The sequence below is a fragment of the Coptis chinensis genome, chromosome 2 (assembly GCF_015680905.1).
Source record: "Coptis chinensis isolate HL-2020 chromosome 2, ASM1568090v1, whole genome shotgun sequence".
NCBI lineage: Eukaryota > Viridiplantae > Streptophyta > Magnoliopsida > Ranunculales > Ranunculaceae > Coptis > Coptis chinensis.
This window is the reverse complement of record NC_141457.1, coordinates 111,892,760-111,908,704: the sequence shown is the minus strand read 5'-3', so window position 1 is coordinate 111,908,704 and position 15,945 is coordinate 111,892,760. Positions and strand designations below refer to the sequence as shown.

The following is a 15,945-nucleotide window of genomic DNA, read 5'->3' as shown; positions in this document are numbered from 1 at the left end:
GTTCACCTACCGCATTGGCCTTGGTCCTTGATAGGTGTGACAGCTCCTTTCTTTCTCCAATCCATGCTAGATGGAACTGCTGTAACATTTTATTACCTGAACGCTGTCCCAGACTTTCGTTCAGGGAGTTCTTGTATCCATTTCGAGATGCTATAAATTCTTCATTGGTTTGGTCAGCAAAGCCATTGACACTCAGCACATAAGTTCGATCACCAACCTTGTTAAAAGTATCAATGTACTCGACGTTGGTTTTGAATACCTGAAAGCGCATCTCTTTCTCAACGGAGTCCTTGTATACCAGACCATAATTAGTCATCCATTGCTCATGCCTATCTTCCATAGATAATTCTTGGAGGTTACGTGACATAGCTTGAGTTGTATAGAGAGCCAAAACGACCAACGCCAAACTCATGCACCGCCATGTGAGTGAAGAAGCCATGACTACAAGCTATTGGGGGTGTAGGGGGTGTAGTTTTGAGAGTTGTAGATATGTAGGATTCAAGTTTCAAGTAATTGAGTGAGTATGCACATTCCTAGTCCTTGTTTATATAGACGAATTTTAGTCATGTGTTGTTAACTTTGACACCAAAATGAGACTTTCACAATTGAGTGCCGGGGAACCACAGATGATTTGAATAGCAAATAGACAATTTAGCACTTAAATATTTGTGCTGAAATATACAAAACTATACATTAGTGATCTATGGACAACGACGTACAATATTCAAGTTTTGTCTTATTGAACGAACTTATTGGGTAGATAAATTAGTAAGGTCTCCTGAGTCGTGATAGCCTGATACTCCTAATTTGTTATTACTATATGCATGGAATGGAAATTATACTGGGGACAGATGAGCTTCTTGGAAAGAGACTATGAATCTCACAACACTGTAGTACTCTAGTCTTCATGCACTCTACTGAGAGTCTGAGACAGGAAGTTCTTTGTAGCACAGACTCCACGAATTTATGTTAGTCCTCAAGTCCACAACGAAACCAATGGTGGCAACAGTACATCGAAATTTCTCCATCCTTCAAAAGGGAAAAAGTAACCTGATTACATTCTTCCCGTAATCTTTCTGTATAAGAAAAGAGAAATGGGCATTTGTGAGAGAAGAGTACTCATGTCTGACATTTAGCACAACTTAAAATTGAGATATATTTTTTTCCACGACAAACAAGAAGGATCAGAAAGAACCAATCTCAGAGTATGCAAGCACTGTCTCAAAGAAAACAGACAAAACACATGCAGAACCTCTGGACTATGGTGCGCAACATAATTTCAAAAGCTTGGCTGACAATATATAAACATCTTTTTTATATGTGAGGTTATGACCATGTTCAAACGATTTGACTGGCCTGAAAAAAGAAAAATTAATATTACAGAATGTGGAGAGTGGACATAAACCATTACAGGTCTTGCAACAACAGGATTCCAACACTTGATGACGCCCGTGGATGTCTCAGTAGTTTTCTGCCAATTTTCATCATTTCTTGGTTATCTACGATCTCCGTTTATCAGAATTTGAAACCATGATAAACATTTGCTCCAAAACTGTTGCGTTCTCCAGAAAGAACTTGACCAGTTTCACTTCATTCTCATATCCTCGGAACCCTTGGATTTCAACTAACTTGAGGTGTGACAGCTTGCAGTTAGACATCATATCCTCTTCTTCAAACAGCTCAACTTGGTTGGTGTATTCATAGTCTTCATACTTCCCCTTGACAATGATCATTAGATAAAAGTTAAAAGAAGGACGGGGATTTACTAGTAAGCCACTGAATTTAGTATCAACAACTGAGCGCTTACCAAGATAACATATTCAATTTGAGGAGAATGCCTGAGTAAATTTTTGATCAACATAATATCATTGTCACTGAACAGAGTTCCAATCTTCAGCCACTTAAGGTTAGAAAATGGAGTCTGGATGCAACTGAATAAAGATGGATCGTTTTCCAGTTCCACATAGATTGGCTAAGACACAATTGAAACAAAATACAGTAAGACTAAACGATACATAATACAATAGATTTTCAACTCGTTGAATGAAAACAAGAAAAGTTGTACAAGTATTTACCTGAAGGAACAAAGTAGACAGTGTCAGAGATTGTGCATTCCTCACAGTGCTAATTAGTAGGGCAGTTGATTCACTTGATTGATCAAGTTCAATGTCAAAGTTCACATCAGAAATAAATTTTAGCTCACAAGTGAACCTAATGGATGTATTCCTAATTCTGATCATTTCGATGGATACAAGCTTTGGGGTAGAAATCACAACTGAATCAGGAACTACGCCACTTATTCTCAAATTCTTAAGTTGAGAAGCAGATATGGTTAACGTATAACAGTTAACAAACTCACATTCTTCTAGAATTAATGTCTCCAAGCAAGGGCAAGCTGAAAAAAAGGCCACGTGTAGATGACCATTCAAAATCGCAACTGAGCTAAGATGTAGAGTTGTGAGAACAGGTAAAGAAATCAAAGTTGGAAGTTTTAGGTCTTCGTTATGCAGTTTGAATTCTCTCAAGGATTCACAAGTGAATATCTGAGGAGTCCAAGCAATAGATGTGTTATCATTACTTATATGAAGAACTTGAACATTATGTCTTAACGCATAAATGATCCACGAATTGACCCTAGAATCACCTGACCTGGGTTTGTATCCTAGGGAAAGAGAAAATTTTTGTATATCCAAGCCATCTCGTCGCAATAGTACCGACTCGACAAATTTAAAGAAATCGCGTTCTTCCTTGGATAGATATAAGTCGTGATTGAAATGAAAGGAGGGGACAGTAGACCAAACGTTTCTCCACCCTTTGGATAGAACACATGTTCGAACCATTTCTTCAACTGGAAGGAACGATACAATATGATAGATTAGAGGTAGTGGCAAACGAATGAATCTGTCCACTCCTACACTAACGTTCTGGTCATCAAATTGACTTTGCAACATTGTCATGAAACACACAAATTTTATTTAAGATGAAGTTGGGAACAAAGTGATTCCACCTAGTACCCGCAATCGTAGGTTCAGACCTGTCAACACATTTAGGCATGAATTACTTTAATAACTCAAAAAAAACATAATAATAAATAGAGCCAACGTGGGATATTTATTTTTAATAGAACTTACAGCAGGAAATCGGTGGAAAAGTAAATAGAGAGCTTACCTTGATCGTTGATTCTCGTGTTTGAGAAATAAAAAAAAAAAGAAAAAAAACAGGTTATCAAGTGTCTGCTCAGTGTTCCCAACCCCTAAAATATCGAACGGAACCGTGACTGGCTAAAAGGAGTGAAGGCCCAAAAGAAAACGCAACCCATTTTCCACGGGCCGATGTCCAGGTTCAGTTGTCCACTCATGTTTTGGACAGATTGTTCTATGCTAGAAATATATTAGGGAATTCACTTAGAACATTTTTAGTAGAGAAACCCAAAAAACACTAAATTTTTGAATCAAACCAAACACCAAATTTAAAAAACACCAACCAACTTCAGGAACAACATCAAATATTTGATATCAAATGGCGCGGTTTTAGATAAACTACGTCATATAGCCTACGCGGCTTTCTCACAACCACGACTGAAGCCCAAGCCCACGCGGTTTTCAAAAACTGCCTGTACCTTTTTGTTTTCTTTTTTTCTTTTTTTTTTTTTTTTTTTTCTCAATCAAATCTCTTGTGCAGTTTTCACAAAATCGCGTGATTGAAGTCTACATTCTAGCCCAAGCCCATACAGTGTTAAAAAACCGAAAAAACGCGTGATAAATTTGATATAGCACCAAAATTGGAATCAACATGTGACTCTCCTTAAAATGAAAAAACACCAAATTCTTGGGAATTTGGTCAAGAATTTGGTGTTTGATGTTAGGAAAGTATCTCTCCTAAAAATGCTCTTAGGGAATAGGGGTAAATAGGAAACCATGAAAAGAAATTTAGTGATTTTGCTAAACAACCTATAATTTTCTCTTTATTTCCATCCCCTCTTTCGATCTCCTCCCGTCTTTTCGTACTAGATTTGTTAAGACCTGCAAAAGGATTCCGAATCTGAGCTTGTTACTATAGGAATGACTTCAAAACAAGTTTACATAATGGTCGATTAACACTTAACTGTCGATATAGTGTCTTTTGTTCCTCCTTTATAGTGTCTTTGTGTTCCTCCTTTCAATTATCTAACTCTTAAGACGCTTGTAAGGTTTAACCTTTTACAATAATATCAAGTGGGTGGGGTATACCTTAACCCCAGCTTACTTGGTTTTTTACACACTTAACTTTAGTACAGTACTTAATTCCGCATTCCTTCACCCCAAAAATCCAATACTGCCAAACTGAATAAGAGTATATTTAACTACATACCCTCTTCTCCGCACAGATTTTTTTTTTTTTAATTTACAAAAAAAACAAAAAACTTAGTAGTATCCTTCAATCGTATATAGTTAAACAAGAAATTGGGCTAGAGAGTCTCATTTAAAAAAAAAACAACTCTAAAGCCCTATCCATAATTTTTTTGGGTTTTAATACCCCTACATTGTTCTTATTCGCCATAAGTGTTTTTTTATAGAAAATCTTTAGAATCTAAACTTTTGACTTGAGACCAGGTGCCACCTGTTATTTTTTAATATAAATTATTCTCTTTTTCACCCTTCCAAGATAACTACTTGTAGATAAGATAACTACCAGAATAAAGATTGAATAAGATAACTACTTTTAGATAAAATAACTACTAGAACAAAAAGAGTAGATTTTGGGTTTGAATAGAATTTAGCAAAAAGTACCGTGTATTGCTCCAAAAGTTAAATTTGACACTACCTGTTTTCATCCGAATGTGGACGTTATAAACTTATACATTTTAAAATGCAGATGCACCACGTTATAAACTCATATAAACTTATATATTTTAAAATGCAGATGCACCACGTTATAAACTTATACATTTTAAAATGCATACACACCACGCATTTTAAAATGCAGATACAAAATGCATTTGATTATTTATTTTGTGGGTTTGATTAACTACTATTAAATGAAACGGGTTGGTTTAGAGTTTAATGTTTATAAATTTAGGATATAGGGATTAGGGTTTAGTGTCTTAAGATTTAGGCTTTAGGCTTAGGGTCTAGTTTATAGGGGTTAGGGTTTAGTGTCTTAAGGTTTAAGGTTTAAGCTTAGGGTCTAGTTTATAAAGATTTTGGATTTAGTGTCTAGTGGTTTGGAGTTTAGACTTAACGACTAGTGTCAAATGACTCCACAAAATATTGGAGGCATAATATTTTTAGTTTTTTCATTACCGAAAAGCTAGTGTGCTTGAGGGTGTACTCGATTAATATAGCATCACGGGACACTCATATAGGCACAAATCTTGGTGTATTGTAGCAAAAAAGTATTGTCCAAAGGCTCTCATTCCCTCACAAGACTCATACACTCGATGCACCCTAGATGTCCTCTTTTCATTATATGCATTTTTAAATGTGAAGGCAGGTAGTTATAAGTGAATTTTTTGTGTGAAATTTAATTTTTTGTTTTGTATCCCACTATGTTACTCGGTAGATAGTCGGTTATGTTTGTTTCCAAGTGAGGATATTTTCATCTATTCCTGATAAAGTTGGATAACAGGTGGTTAGTTCCATATTCTGGTCAAATTGGGGTATTAAATTCAAAACAAATTTAAGAGGAGTCTTAGGACTACTAAATATTTATAACTAACTCCTCTAGACTAATTTTCTGTATAGTTAAATATGAAATAGTTATAATAGCCATATTCAGATCAGTAAGCGCATATTACTAATATGAAATAGTTACACTTTATTGGCATAGTATACAATGTACTATACATGTTTTTGCACTTTGGATACTATACAATTTTCTAGGCACTAAACTACATTGTACTATAAAAAAAAATTCACTTTGCGACTTGGAAGTATTTCCAGTCAATTTTTGCTGATGTGGCCACCGGCCTATGCCACGTGTCCGGCCATCTAGACATGTGGCATTTTTGAAATACACGTGACTTGGTGGTACCTCAATTTGAAAACTTGAAACACTAACTCTCAATTGCAAGTTTAACCTTCTTCCTCAATTTGAAAACCCTAACTCTCAATTTGAAACCCTAACTATCAATTTGAATAGTTCAAAATGTCGTCCACCTCTATCAATTCAAATCATTCATGCTTTTGTGGAGAGCCATCTCCTTTAGTAATGTCAAAGACTGTTGGAAATTTGGGAAGAAGATTTTTTGGTTGTACAAATTACAAAACTCACGATTGTGGCTACTTTGATTGGGAGGACAAAGTTCCAAAATCAACAAAGCAAAGGTTCATTGATTTGTACAAAGAGATTGACGAATTGAAAGAAAGTTTGGAGGAAGCTAACATGAAAAAGGTGGAGTTGCAAGGAAAATTGAATGTAATTGTTTACTCTGAGAAGAAGAAGAGAACAGAGTTGAAGAAAAAGGTGACAGCTTTGGAATGCCAGAATTATAAGACGAAGAAAACTTGTTTGATTTTGGTCATTGTATTCTTGCTTTACAAGTATTTGTTTGGTTAATAAGTGAAGTGCATTGTGTTTTTGTGTTTCTGTAATGTTCTGTAACATGGTTTTTGTAATGTAATGAGTTGAATGAAAATGGAATGAAATTATAGAGTTCTCTGGATTCTGTGTTTCTGTAATGTTCTGTAACATGGATTCTGTTGTTTTGGTAATGTTTGGTAACATGGTTTTTGTAATGTAATGAGTTGAATGAAAATGAAAATGGAATGAAGTTGTAGAGTTATCTGGTTTCTGTATCTTTAAGTTTCTGTGGCTTGTAGAGTTGGAATGAAAACGGAATGAAAATGAAAATGGAATGAAGTTGTAGAGTTATCTGGTTTCTGTATCTTTAAGTTTCTGTGGCTTGTAGAGTTGGAATGAAAATGGAATGAAAATGGAATTAAGTTTCTGTATGGCCTGGTTTCTGTAATGTTCTGTATCTTTAAGTTTCTGTGAATGAAACCCTGTGTAGCCTGGTCTTTAAAAAAACCAGAAAACCCTGTGTAACCATGTTACAAAAACCTGTGGCTTTAAGTTTCTGTATCAGGGTTAAACATCACTACACTACACAGCTCTGCCAATGTGTATGGTGGAGACAAACTCTGTGCCTTTATGGCTTTAAGGCTTAATATATAATATGGAAAGTTTATCAAAAAAAAAAAGACTTGATAATTTAACATAGAACAAGACAACCAAGCTAAAAAAACATCAAAACATAGAAACAAGAACAAGACACAATACACAATACACTGCCTAGATAAACCTAACATCGGGTTCACTTCAACACTTCAACACATCAAACAACACATCAAACATCGGTTCACTTCTTAGACTTAGACTTCTTAAACTTCTTGGACTTCATACAAAACCCGGGATAAAAGCCGCAGCGAAAAGACCGGATAACCTCTTGAACTTGCTGCTTGGATGGTGTTGGTGCTGATTCCCTCACTGCTGCTTCATTTACTGCTGCTGCTGGTAACCTTGGCGATTTCCTGAGCTTATGTTCGAATCCAGGTGGAACTTCTGGACTTGGTTCTCTAGGTCGACTTGACTCTCCCTCTTCCAAATGGCTCAATGATGCACACCCTTCCACAACCATCACAAGGCTTCAAATTAATAACATCATTCTCATAAACAACCTCCATGAACACTCTCTTCCCCTCCTTTGTTTTGATGAGGTCCCAAACTGCAACCAATGCTCTTTCAAAAGTTTTGGGTTCTCCCTTACCCTCAACATGGATCATCTGACCCTTGGGCATTGTTTTTTCGAATCTAAACCTATTGCATACAACCTCTACCCCTCTAGGATGGTTTTATAGATTGCATACCAAACACCATTAATTATCACCAACTATAAAGTCCAAAATTAAAACTATAACACTATTTACAAGACATTAGTCAAATCAGTTTTCAATATGTTCATTAAAGCATTCTCTTTGACCAAAAAAAAAACTGTTTTCTTACATTCAAAATATGACACTTGTTCTTTGCATGACCATATTTGAGAGAAACATACAAAACGTGACACTTGTTCATTAAAGCAACAAGTTTGAAACAGATTCCATTAATACACTCTTAAAACACCAAAATGAGCTAGATCAATTTTACCAAATAATTCGTGGGATGCCTTATCTTTGTCTTGTTTTGCGACTTGATTCCCCGAAGTTCCAAGTGGTGTATTATTTGACCCTTGACTACTTCCAACTTGATCACTTGCACTTGAAGTCTTCCTTTGTACAACTCTCCTTTCTTGTGGTGGCTATATAAGAAATAAAGCATAATTAATAAAACTTACCAAACTAAACTAAAGAATAAAGACATAAACTAAACTAAATTTTAAATTGCGGACACTTAAATGAATAAAAACTTAAAGTAATAACTTACATTAAAATATTTTCTTCCAGTTGGAGGTAATATGTGTACTCCATCACCCATTGACACAGCTTACTCTTGGTGCAAGTGGAACAAATAATCTTGAAGCGATCTACACACCATGCACAATGAATAAGCCAATGCACTCAAACTAATTTATTGAAAAACTAAACTAAAACACTCACATTGATGTCACTTCTCTTTCAATAGTATTAGTGTTTACACCAAGTGGAACAATGGTGGCTCATTGCTTCCCCTTCCTCTTCCTCTTTCACCCCTAGCCCTTGTACCTTTACCCCTTGTACCTCTACCCTTGTACTTGGTTGCTGATTAGTTGCACTCTCATCATCCGAAGTACTTGGCCCTTCATTACTTGGAGATGGTTCATTTGAATTCAAGGGTGTCAATCTTGAAGCAGTCTACACATAATACACTATGAATAAGATAATGCACAAAATATAATAAATGAAAAATACATTAAATATATTAGAAGACTCACATTGATGTAAGTTTCTCCTTCAGGACTAGTGTATACTCCAAAGCCTATAGGGACTGGTTCCCTTCTTCCTCTCCCTCTTTGACCTCTACCCCTTGTACCTCTGCCTTTTGTACACCTACCTTCATTACTGCCATTCTCAGCTGTTACATTAGTTGGCCCTTCATTAGTTGCATCCTCAGCTGGGACATTATTCACTTCTCCTTTCTTCTTCCTCACCTAATATTATATTAACATATTTAAATACAATCAAAACCACTTGTAAAAATAACTTATAAAAGTAAAAGACAAATGCATACTCACTTGTTTCTTTCTAAGTGGTGGGTCTGTAGACTTGCATGACCTTATGTTGTGTTCCTCACTATTGCATCTAGAACAATGCATTTTCCTACCCTTCCTGCATAGTTGATGAGAAGCCTTGTCTTCTGTCACTCTTCCAGTTCCCACTTGTGTCACTCTTCCAAATCCCCATTGCTACTCCTTCCTTCCTTCTATTCTTCTTGGTCTCCGCGGGCATCCTCCTTGCTATGGGAGGCAAAATAACAGCCTTTTTGTCCTATGCCACATGTTTTGACCATTCAAAGGTCAGAACACATGACTATATATCTTCTTGTACTCTGCCACACTATACCAACTAGATACATGCTGCAATGGATCAATGTTGAGATAATACATAACTGAAATGGCATGTGGACATGGGATGCCATTCATTTCCCACATTCTACAGCTGCATCTCATAGCAGTTGCATCCACAGTAAAGGCCTCATATTTGTTCTTCCTGGCCTCAAATGAGTTGCTTCCATTGTAATGTGCAACCCAAAACCTATGATCTTCTTTATTTTTTTCTAACTTTTGCATTATAATAGGACAAAAGGCAGTCTTCCAGTTAGCCATTGCTGCAATCTTCTTTTGCATTCTAGCCATTACTTGCAATCTGATATCCTCAAGCATTTCTATGATGTTCTTTTCCCTTGCTTCCACTATTGTTGAGTTAAATGTCTCGCATATGTTGTTGTCAACATAATCCGAACAAGGAAACATGCTAAAAAAAGCTCTTGACCAATTTGTCTTGGGTTTTGCTTCACCATGCAAAGTGATATGCATCCTCGAATACTTTTTCATTTCATCCATGTTTTGTTCAAACTCTTGAGGAGTCCCACATTTGCTAGCCTTCCAAAACATAAACTTATAATCAGAAACCGGGAATGTCTTCTTGAAATTGGCATATACATGTGCGGCACAATTTACTTGCTTTCGAAAAGGCAAATAGTCTTTTATCACTTGTACAAGACCCTTTTGCTGGTCACTAATAATAGTCAACCCAAGACCGACCTCACTATAACCCCAAGTCTTGCATCAAAGAAATCCAAAAAACCATATCCAACTATCTGAGTTTTCCACTTCTACAACGGCCCATGCTATTAGGAACATTTGATTGTTTGCATCTCTACCAATGGCTGCCAGTAGCTCTGTTTTGCAGTACCCCTTCAAGAAACATCCATCAACTCCAATAACTGGTCTGCAACCACTCTTCCATGCATTTATAAGTGCAGCAAACCCTATATACATGCGCTTGAACACTGCAGGTTCATTAGGTGTAGGATGAAATAATTCTATCTCAATAGTACTCCCAGGATTACTCCTTCTTAGTTCAAATTGGTAGTCCCACAACTTTGCATATACACCAGCCAACCTATTTTCCACTGCATCTAGAACTTTGCGCTTAGCTCTGCTACACTGACACAATGTCACATCAAGCTTAAACTTGTGCATAATATGCTCTTTCAAATCCTTCAATTTCATTTTAGGATACTTCAGTATCTTCTCTCCATATATCCTAGCAATCCATTTACAGGTTAGCAATCACGGACATCAAATATCCTTGAACACTTATGTTCTTCTATATAGGACTTTATCTGGAAGCTTCTCTTGCTTGTCATCCAACTAGCATATAGTCTAAATGGGCAATCCTCAGCACATAATGCAAGGATTCTTTTCTGGTTGTTTAACTTCAACCAAAGTTGGTACCCATGAGCAACTGCAAAATCCTTCAAACAATCTTTGAGCTGATTAGGGGATGCAAACACCATCCCTAGTCTTGGTTGCACATGAAATACATCAGTCTTGGGATCAAAACTAGGGTACCTAAACTTCTTGGTTTTTCTAATACCATCATCCTCATCAGTATCTGGACTTTCATAATCACTTGAATCTATATAGTCACTATCAACATCCCCATGGTCAGCTTCATCATCACTAATAAACACATTGTTTCCTTCATCAACATAAAGCCCATCCACTGCTACAGCACCAGTACTAGTGTTCATTGCTTCAACATCATCATCACCTTCAACATTATCATCACCTTCAGCATTCATTGCTTGCTCAGCTCCAGTACCATTCACTTCAGGTTCATGATCACCATCATCCCAAATTGATTTCATTCTTTCAAGTCTTTTTCGTTTTTTCCTTTCTTCTATCATTTTCCTAACTTCAATAAGCTCCTCATCATTATCAGACAATTCAGGCAAATCCTCAAACCTAAAATCTTCCTCATCTGACTCATTATCATCTGAAATACAAACCTTATCACTCTGTAACTGAGTTTGTATCTCAATGTCTTCTCCATTCTCTAACTCAACTACTTCAATATCATGCACAACATTTTGTTCACTTGAATCCACCTCAACATCATGTTCAATGTATACCTCAATTCTATTCCCAAAGCTTCTTGCGGCATTTTCATAATACTAGTATCATCAAAATTAACATATAACCCTACTTCTGGCGGCTTGACCATAGTGCATTTTACTCACATTATAATACCCCAACTCCTCCACCATTGATTTTAAATCAAAATATCCAAACCTATCCGGATCAATATTGTCCAAGCACTCTATCCTACCACCAAGGTAACGAAGGTCTGGACTAGTAACAAATGAACCCCCATGATGGAGATTAATTACAACTGTTTCCACTGCAGTAATTTAGCAACAATATATCAATAATATAACAACAATCATAGTATAATATTCATGTATAATAGCCGACAACAATATAACAAAAAACAATATAAAAAACATTAACTTAAGAATAAAAAACATTAACTTACTTTAATATGGACTAGATTTCTATGGATTAGTGTTTTATATAGGTTAGGGTTTGTGTGAATTAGGCAATTTAGTCTTAAAGACAACAAATTTTGGTCAATTAGGTTTTTGATGAAATCTCCAATTTTTGGGCGCTAATCAAAAGAGAGGGAAAAGTTAAGAGGGAAAATGCGGGAAATGCTTGTTGGCTATTCAGCTTGTGTGGCAAATGTCAACACACGTTTTTTATAATAAATAAAATGACATGTCTCCACATAGGATTATAAAACCTCCAAATTTGGCCACGTCAACAGATTTTGGCCGGAATATTTGCCCAGGTCGCAACCTGAAATTTTTTTGATAGTACAATGTAGTTTAGTGCCTAGAAAATTGTATAGTATCCAAAGTGCAAAAACATGTATAGTACGTTGTATACTATGCCAATTAAGTGAAATAGTTATAATAGCCAAGAATTCAGAACAAGTTTAAGAAAATGACAATAAACACAACTCTAATACTGATCTGACACCAAACACAAACAGTTCCACTTGAATCCTTGAAATTGCATACACAGTTCACCGTTTGATTCGCCTGACTGTCAAATCTGGACTAACTTAGAAAACAGGAAAGTGTAGAGTTAAAGAAGGCCATGCGCCAATACATTATTCCTGCAGTCAATGACGCTCGTGGTTGTGTCAATAGTTTTCTACCAACTTTCATCAATTCTAGCTCATCTATTGAACTGCATTCGCCAAACTTGCAAAGGAAGATAATCATTTTCTCCAAAACTATTGCGTTCTCCAGAAATAAGTTGACCAGTTCCATTTCATTCTCAGATCCTCGGAAGCCCTCGATTTCAACTAACTTCAGGTGGGAAAGCTTGTACTTGTACCACTCCTTCACTTCATATTGCTCAACTTGGGCGATGTTTTTCAAACCATCAAACTTCCCCTTGACAATGACCATTAAAGAGAAAATTAAGACATCGAAAAATCAAGTTTAATGGGTATTTCATATTAAGTGCTTACCACATCATTCACTAAGAAGACAGATTCAATTTCAGTAGAGTGCATGAGTATATGGTTGATCAATATGACTTCATCCTTGCTGAACAGAGTTCCAATCTTCAGCCACTTAAGATTAGAAAATGGCGTCTCGCTGCACTTTTGTGTAGCTAAATCCTTTTGCAGTTCCACGGCTATCCACTAAGACACAATGAAACAAACTTCTAAGAGGTTACAAAGCCTAATAAAACCATTTTTTAATTTGTCGCAAGTTAACAAAGAAAAGCGGGTAGGAGTATTTACCTGAACGAACATAGTAGACAGTCAGATATCGCACATTCTTGACTATGCTAATTAGATGAGTAGAATCAACTTTGAGGTCCAAGTTTGCATCAGATAGCAGCTTTAGGTTTCCGTTGAATACAATATTTACTGGAACTGAATTTGTTATATCGAGTTTGAGGGAGATGAGGTTCAGAGCAGAAACCACAATTGAGGAAGGAAAGTTACCCTTCAGATTCAAATTCTTAAGTTGAGAAGCTGATATTGTTAAAATACCAGACGTAATGTTGCAGTTTTCTAGAATAAGTGTCTCCAAGGACGGACTGGCTAAAAAGAAGGCCTCATCAAGTTGGCCATCCTTCAAAGAAACTGAAATTAGATGCACAACTTTAAGAGAAGGTAACCAGATCCTAAGTGGCAAGCTTAGGCTGTTGTTAAACAGTTTGAACTCTCTCAACGACTCACAAGTGAATAAATGAGGAGTTAATTGGATATTTTTCCCGCAACAATTTTTAATATCAAGAACTTGAACATTATGTCTTACTGCATATGTTATCCACTCTTTGATCCTACTTACATCTACATTATCATACGAGCCTACTATGGAAAGAGAAACATTTTGCATATCTGAACCATCTCGTAGAAATAGTATTGAATCGACAAACTTATTGAATGTTTTCATGTATCGGAAGAGTCTTGAATTGAAATGAAAGGAGGGGACAGAAGACCATATGTTTATCCACCCTTTAGATAGAAAACATGTTCGAACCACTTCTTTGGCTGGAAGAAACGATAGGATGTGATAGATTATAGGCATGGGTAATGCAGAGATCCTATTCATTTCTAGACTCGAATTCTCTCCAAAGGTTGAACCAGTCTGCTCAACAATACTACTCGTCTGCCCAAGTGAAGGTGCAGTGGACTGGAGCAACCCAGCTGAATGTGTGTTCTTATAAATGCCACCAAATGGTAATGCAGAGATCCTATTCATTTCTAGGCTCAAATTCTGCGAGCTGGATTGTTTTTGGATATCTGAAGCTATTTTTCTCAATTGAAATAGGGCTGCATCAAATTCTGCGAACTGGATTGTTTTTGGATCTTTGTCATTGAAACTATTTTTCTCAAATGAAATCGGGAACATCGAATGAGACCTGTGAACACATTTCAAGCATGAAATTAGTGCCTTCACAATAAATCAAAAAACAAATTTCACCACTTCTGTGATCAATGAACACAGAGTTACATTACTTATATACTTCAAAACCCTTTCCTTAGTAAAACGCCAGGTAATAAACTTACCGAACCAAAATCAAAAGTCGTGAATCTTGTGGTTCTTAACATGCGCAAGATGACTTCAAAAACAGAACTACTTATAAAAATTCAATCTTTACAAAATAGAGATCACTGTTATAAAAGTAACTTAGACTATCACTTTGGAAGAAGAATTTCTAGCATACAACTCAGTTCTTTGTTTCTTTGTTTTCTTCTTAATCCAAAAACAGATACATAAATGGCTTATATATATAGTCTTTAAAGAAGACTTTGCAACATTGTCATGAAACTCAGTTCTTTTTTTCTTAGTTTTCTTCTTAATCCAAAAACAGATACATAAATGGCTTATATATAGTCTTTAAAGAAGACTAAATACTAGAAACCTCATTAACTATATCACACATTTTAATTAGACTTTTCATTATCCTAGACACAATTAAACTTTCACTATGACTCTTTGACTTCTAGAAATTTGGTTTAGTTTTCCAACAATCACCACATCTTTCGGTTGGTACTTGTTTTGTTCAGTTATAAATGGTTCGGAAGAGAAGAACTATTGAACGCCAAAGAATTTGAACCTTCAACAGATTTGTACGAGCTTTATACTATTTGTTTGCACGTAAAATTCCTAAACCAACCCTTAGATCTTGTACAGTAGGAGTGAGAGTGAAACGAAAATGCTGATGAATGATTCGGGACAAGGAGCGTTGAGGAAGCTATAACGACCCAAAACAAAACTCTTCTAAGTACTTGATAAATTTTTAAACCGACCGTGACGCGTGAGAATCACAAATTGACTTAGTACTTTAGTAGCCTCCCTTCAATTTTGCCAAAAATGTAACTTAGTCTGCCACATTGAGTTTTAGAAACCCAGATGATGGGGATACTGTGTCGTCTCTGAATAAACCCAGCGTCCCAGCATTAAGGAGAACTTAATTTGCGGTAGACATCGTATTCTACTATTCTGAGGCCAACATCAGAAAGAAAGTGTGCTGTCCACTTTGTAATAATTGTTCGGACGGCAATTGCAATCTTCCATATAAGTAAGAAATGGAATGTCCTTACCTCTGGCCTTCCAAATTTGATTAGGAATGTTGCACTTTGTAAACTTCAAGATTATATTGCATTATCTAGCCAATTGCTTTCAAAAGTCTTTCAACATAGAGAAGCATACGCCTACAGTCCTACACAACGTTTAGCACATTTAAATATTTTTTTTATACAACACTACATGAAGTGGCCAAGAAACAGTAGTCTTTAGAGTACTTGAGCGCCGTCTCAAAGAAATCTCAGATTGCAAAGAATAGCAAGTATGGTCCGGAATACACATCGGTTTGTGGGAAACCCGCAGAAGCCAGAAGTTTAATGATCACTATTTGTAAGGCTTGAGTGAAAATTTCTAAACATATGC

General features: G+C 36.1%; 3 protein-coding genes and 1 long non-coding RNA gene across 4 annotated transcripts in view; all 4 read right to left on the bottom strand.

Moving 5' to 3' along the window:
- LOC147520705 (senescence-specific cysteine protease SAG39-like) overlaps positions 1-166 on the bottom strand; it is a 51,481-nt gene extending 51,315 nt beyond the window's left edge. Inside the window, exon 1 of the mRNA XM_086592219.1 lies at positions 11-166. Within this exon, the coding sequence (XP_086448345.1) occupies positions 11-65 (55 nt within the window). The 5' untranslated portion in view covers positions 66-166. The remainder of the gene's footprint in view (positions 1-10) is intronic.
- Positions 167-1,274: 1,108 nt separating this feature from the next.
- On the bottom strand, positions 1,275-3,511 carry LOC147520704 (F-box/FBD/LRR-repeat protein At1g51370-like). The gene is made up of 4 exons (XM_086592217.1): positions 3,169-3,511; positions 2,076-3,034; positions 1,808-1,972; positions 1,275-1,718 (listed from the first exon to the last, which is right to left on the bottom strand). The coding sequence occupies exons 2-4, from the start codon at positions 2,955-2,957 to the stop codon at positions 1,500-1,502; spliced, it is 1,266 nt and encodes a 421-aa protein (XP_086448343.1). The 5' UTR covers positions 2,958-3,034; positions 3,169-3,511; the 3' UTR covers positions 1,275-1,499.
- An 8,931-nt stretch (positions 3,512-12,442) lies between these two features.
- On the bottom strand, positions 12,443-13,177 carry LOC147520703 (uncharacterized). The gene is made up of 2 exons (XR_015214453.1): positions 13,005-13,177; positions 12,443-12,927 (listed from the first exon to the last, which is right to left on the bottom strand). It is a non-coding gene; the product is annotated as an uncharacterized LOC147520703 (long non-coding RNA).
- A 44-nt stretch (positions 13,178-13,221) lies between these two features.
- Positions 13,222-14,253, bottom strand: LOC147520702 (putative F-box/FBD/LRR-repeat protein At1g78760). The gene has a single exon (XM_086594315.1). It carries the CDS (start codon positions 14,251-14,253, stop codon positions 13,222-13,224), a length of 1,032 nt encoding a protein of 343 aa, XP_086450441.1.
- Between the last annotated feature and the right edge of the window lie 1,692 nt (positions 14,254-15,945).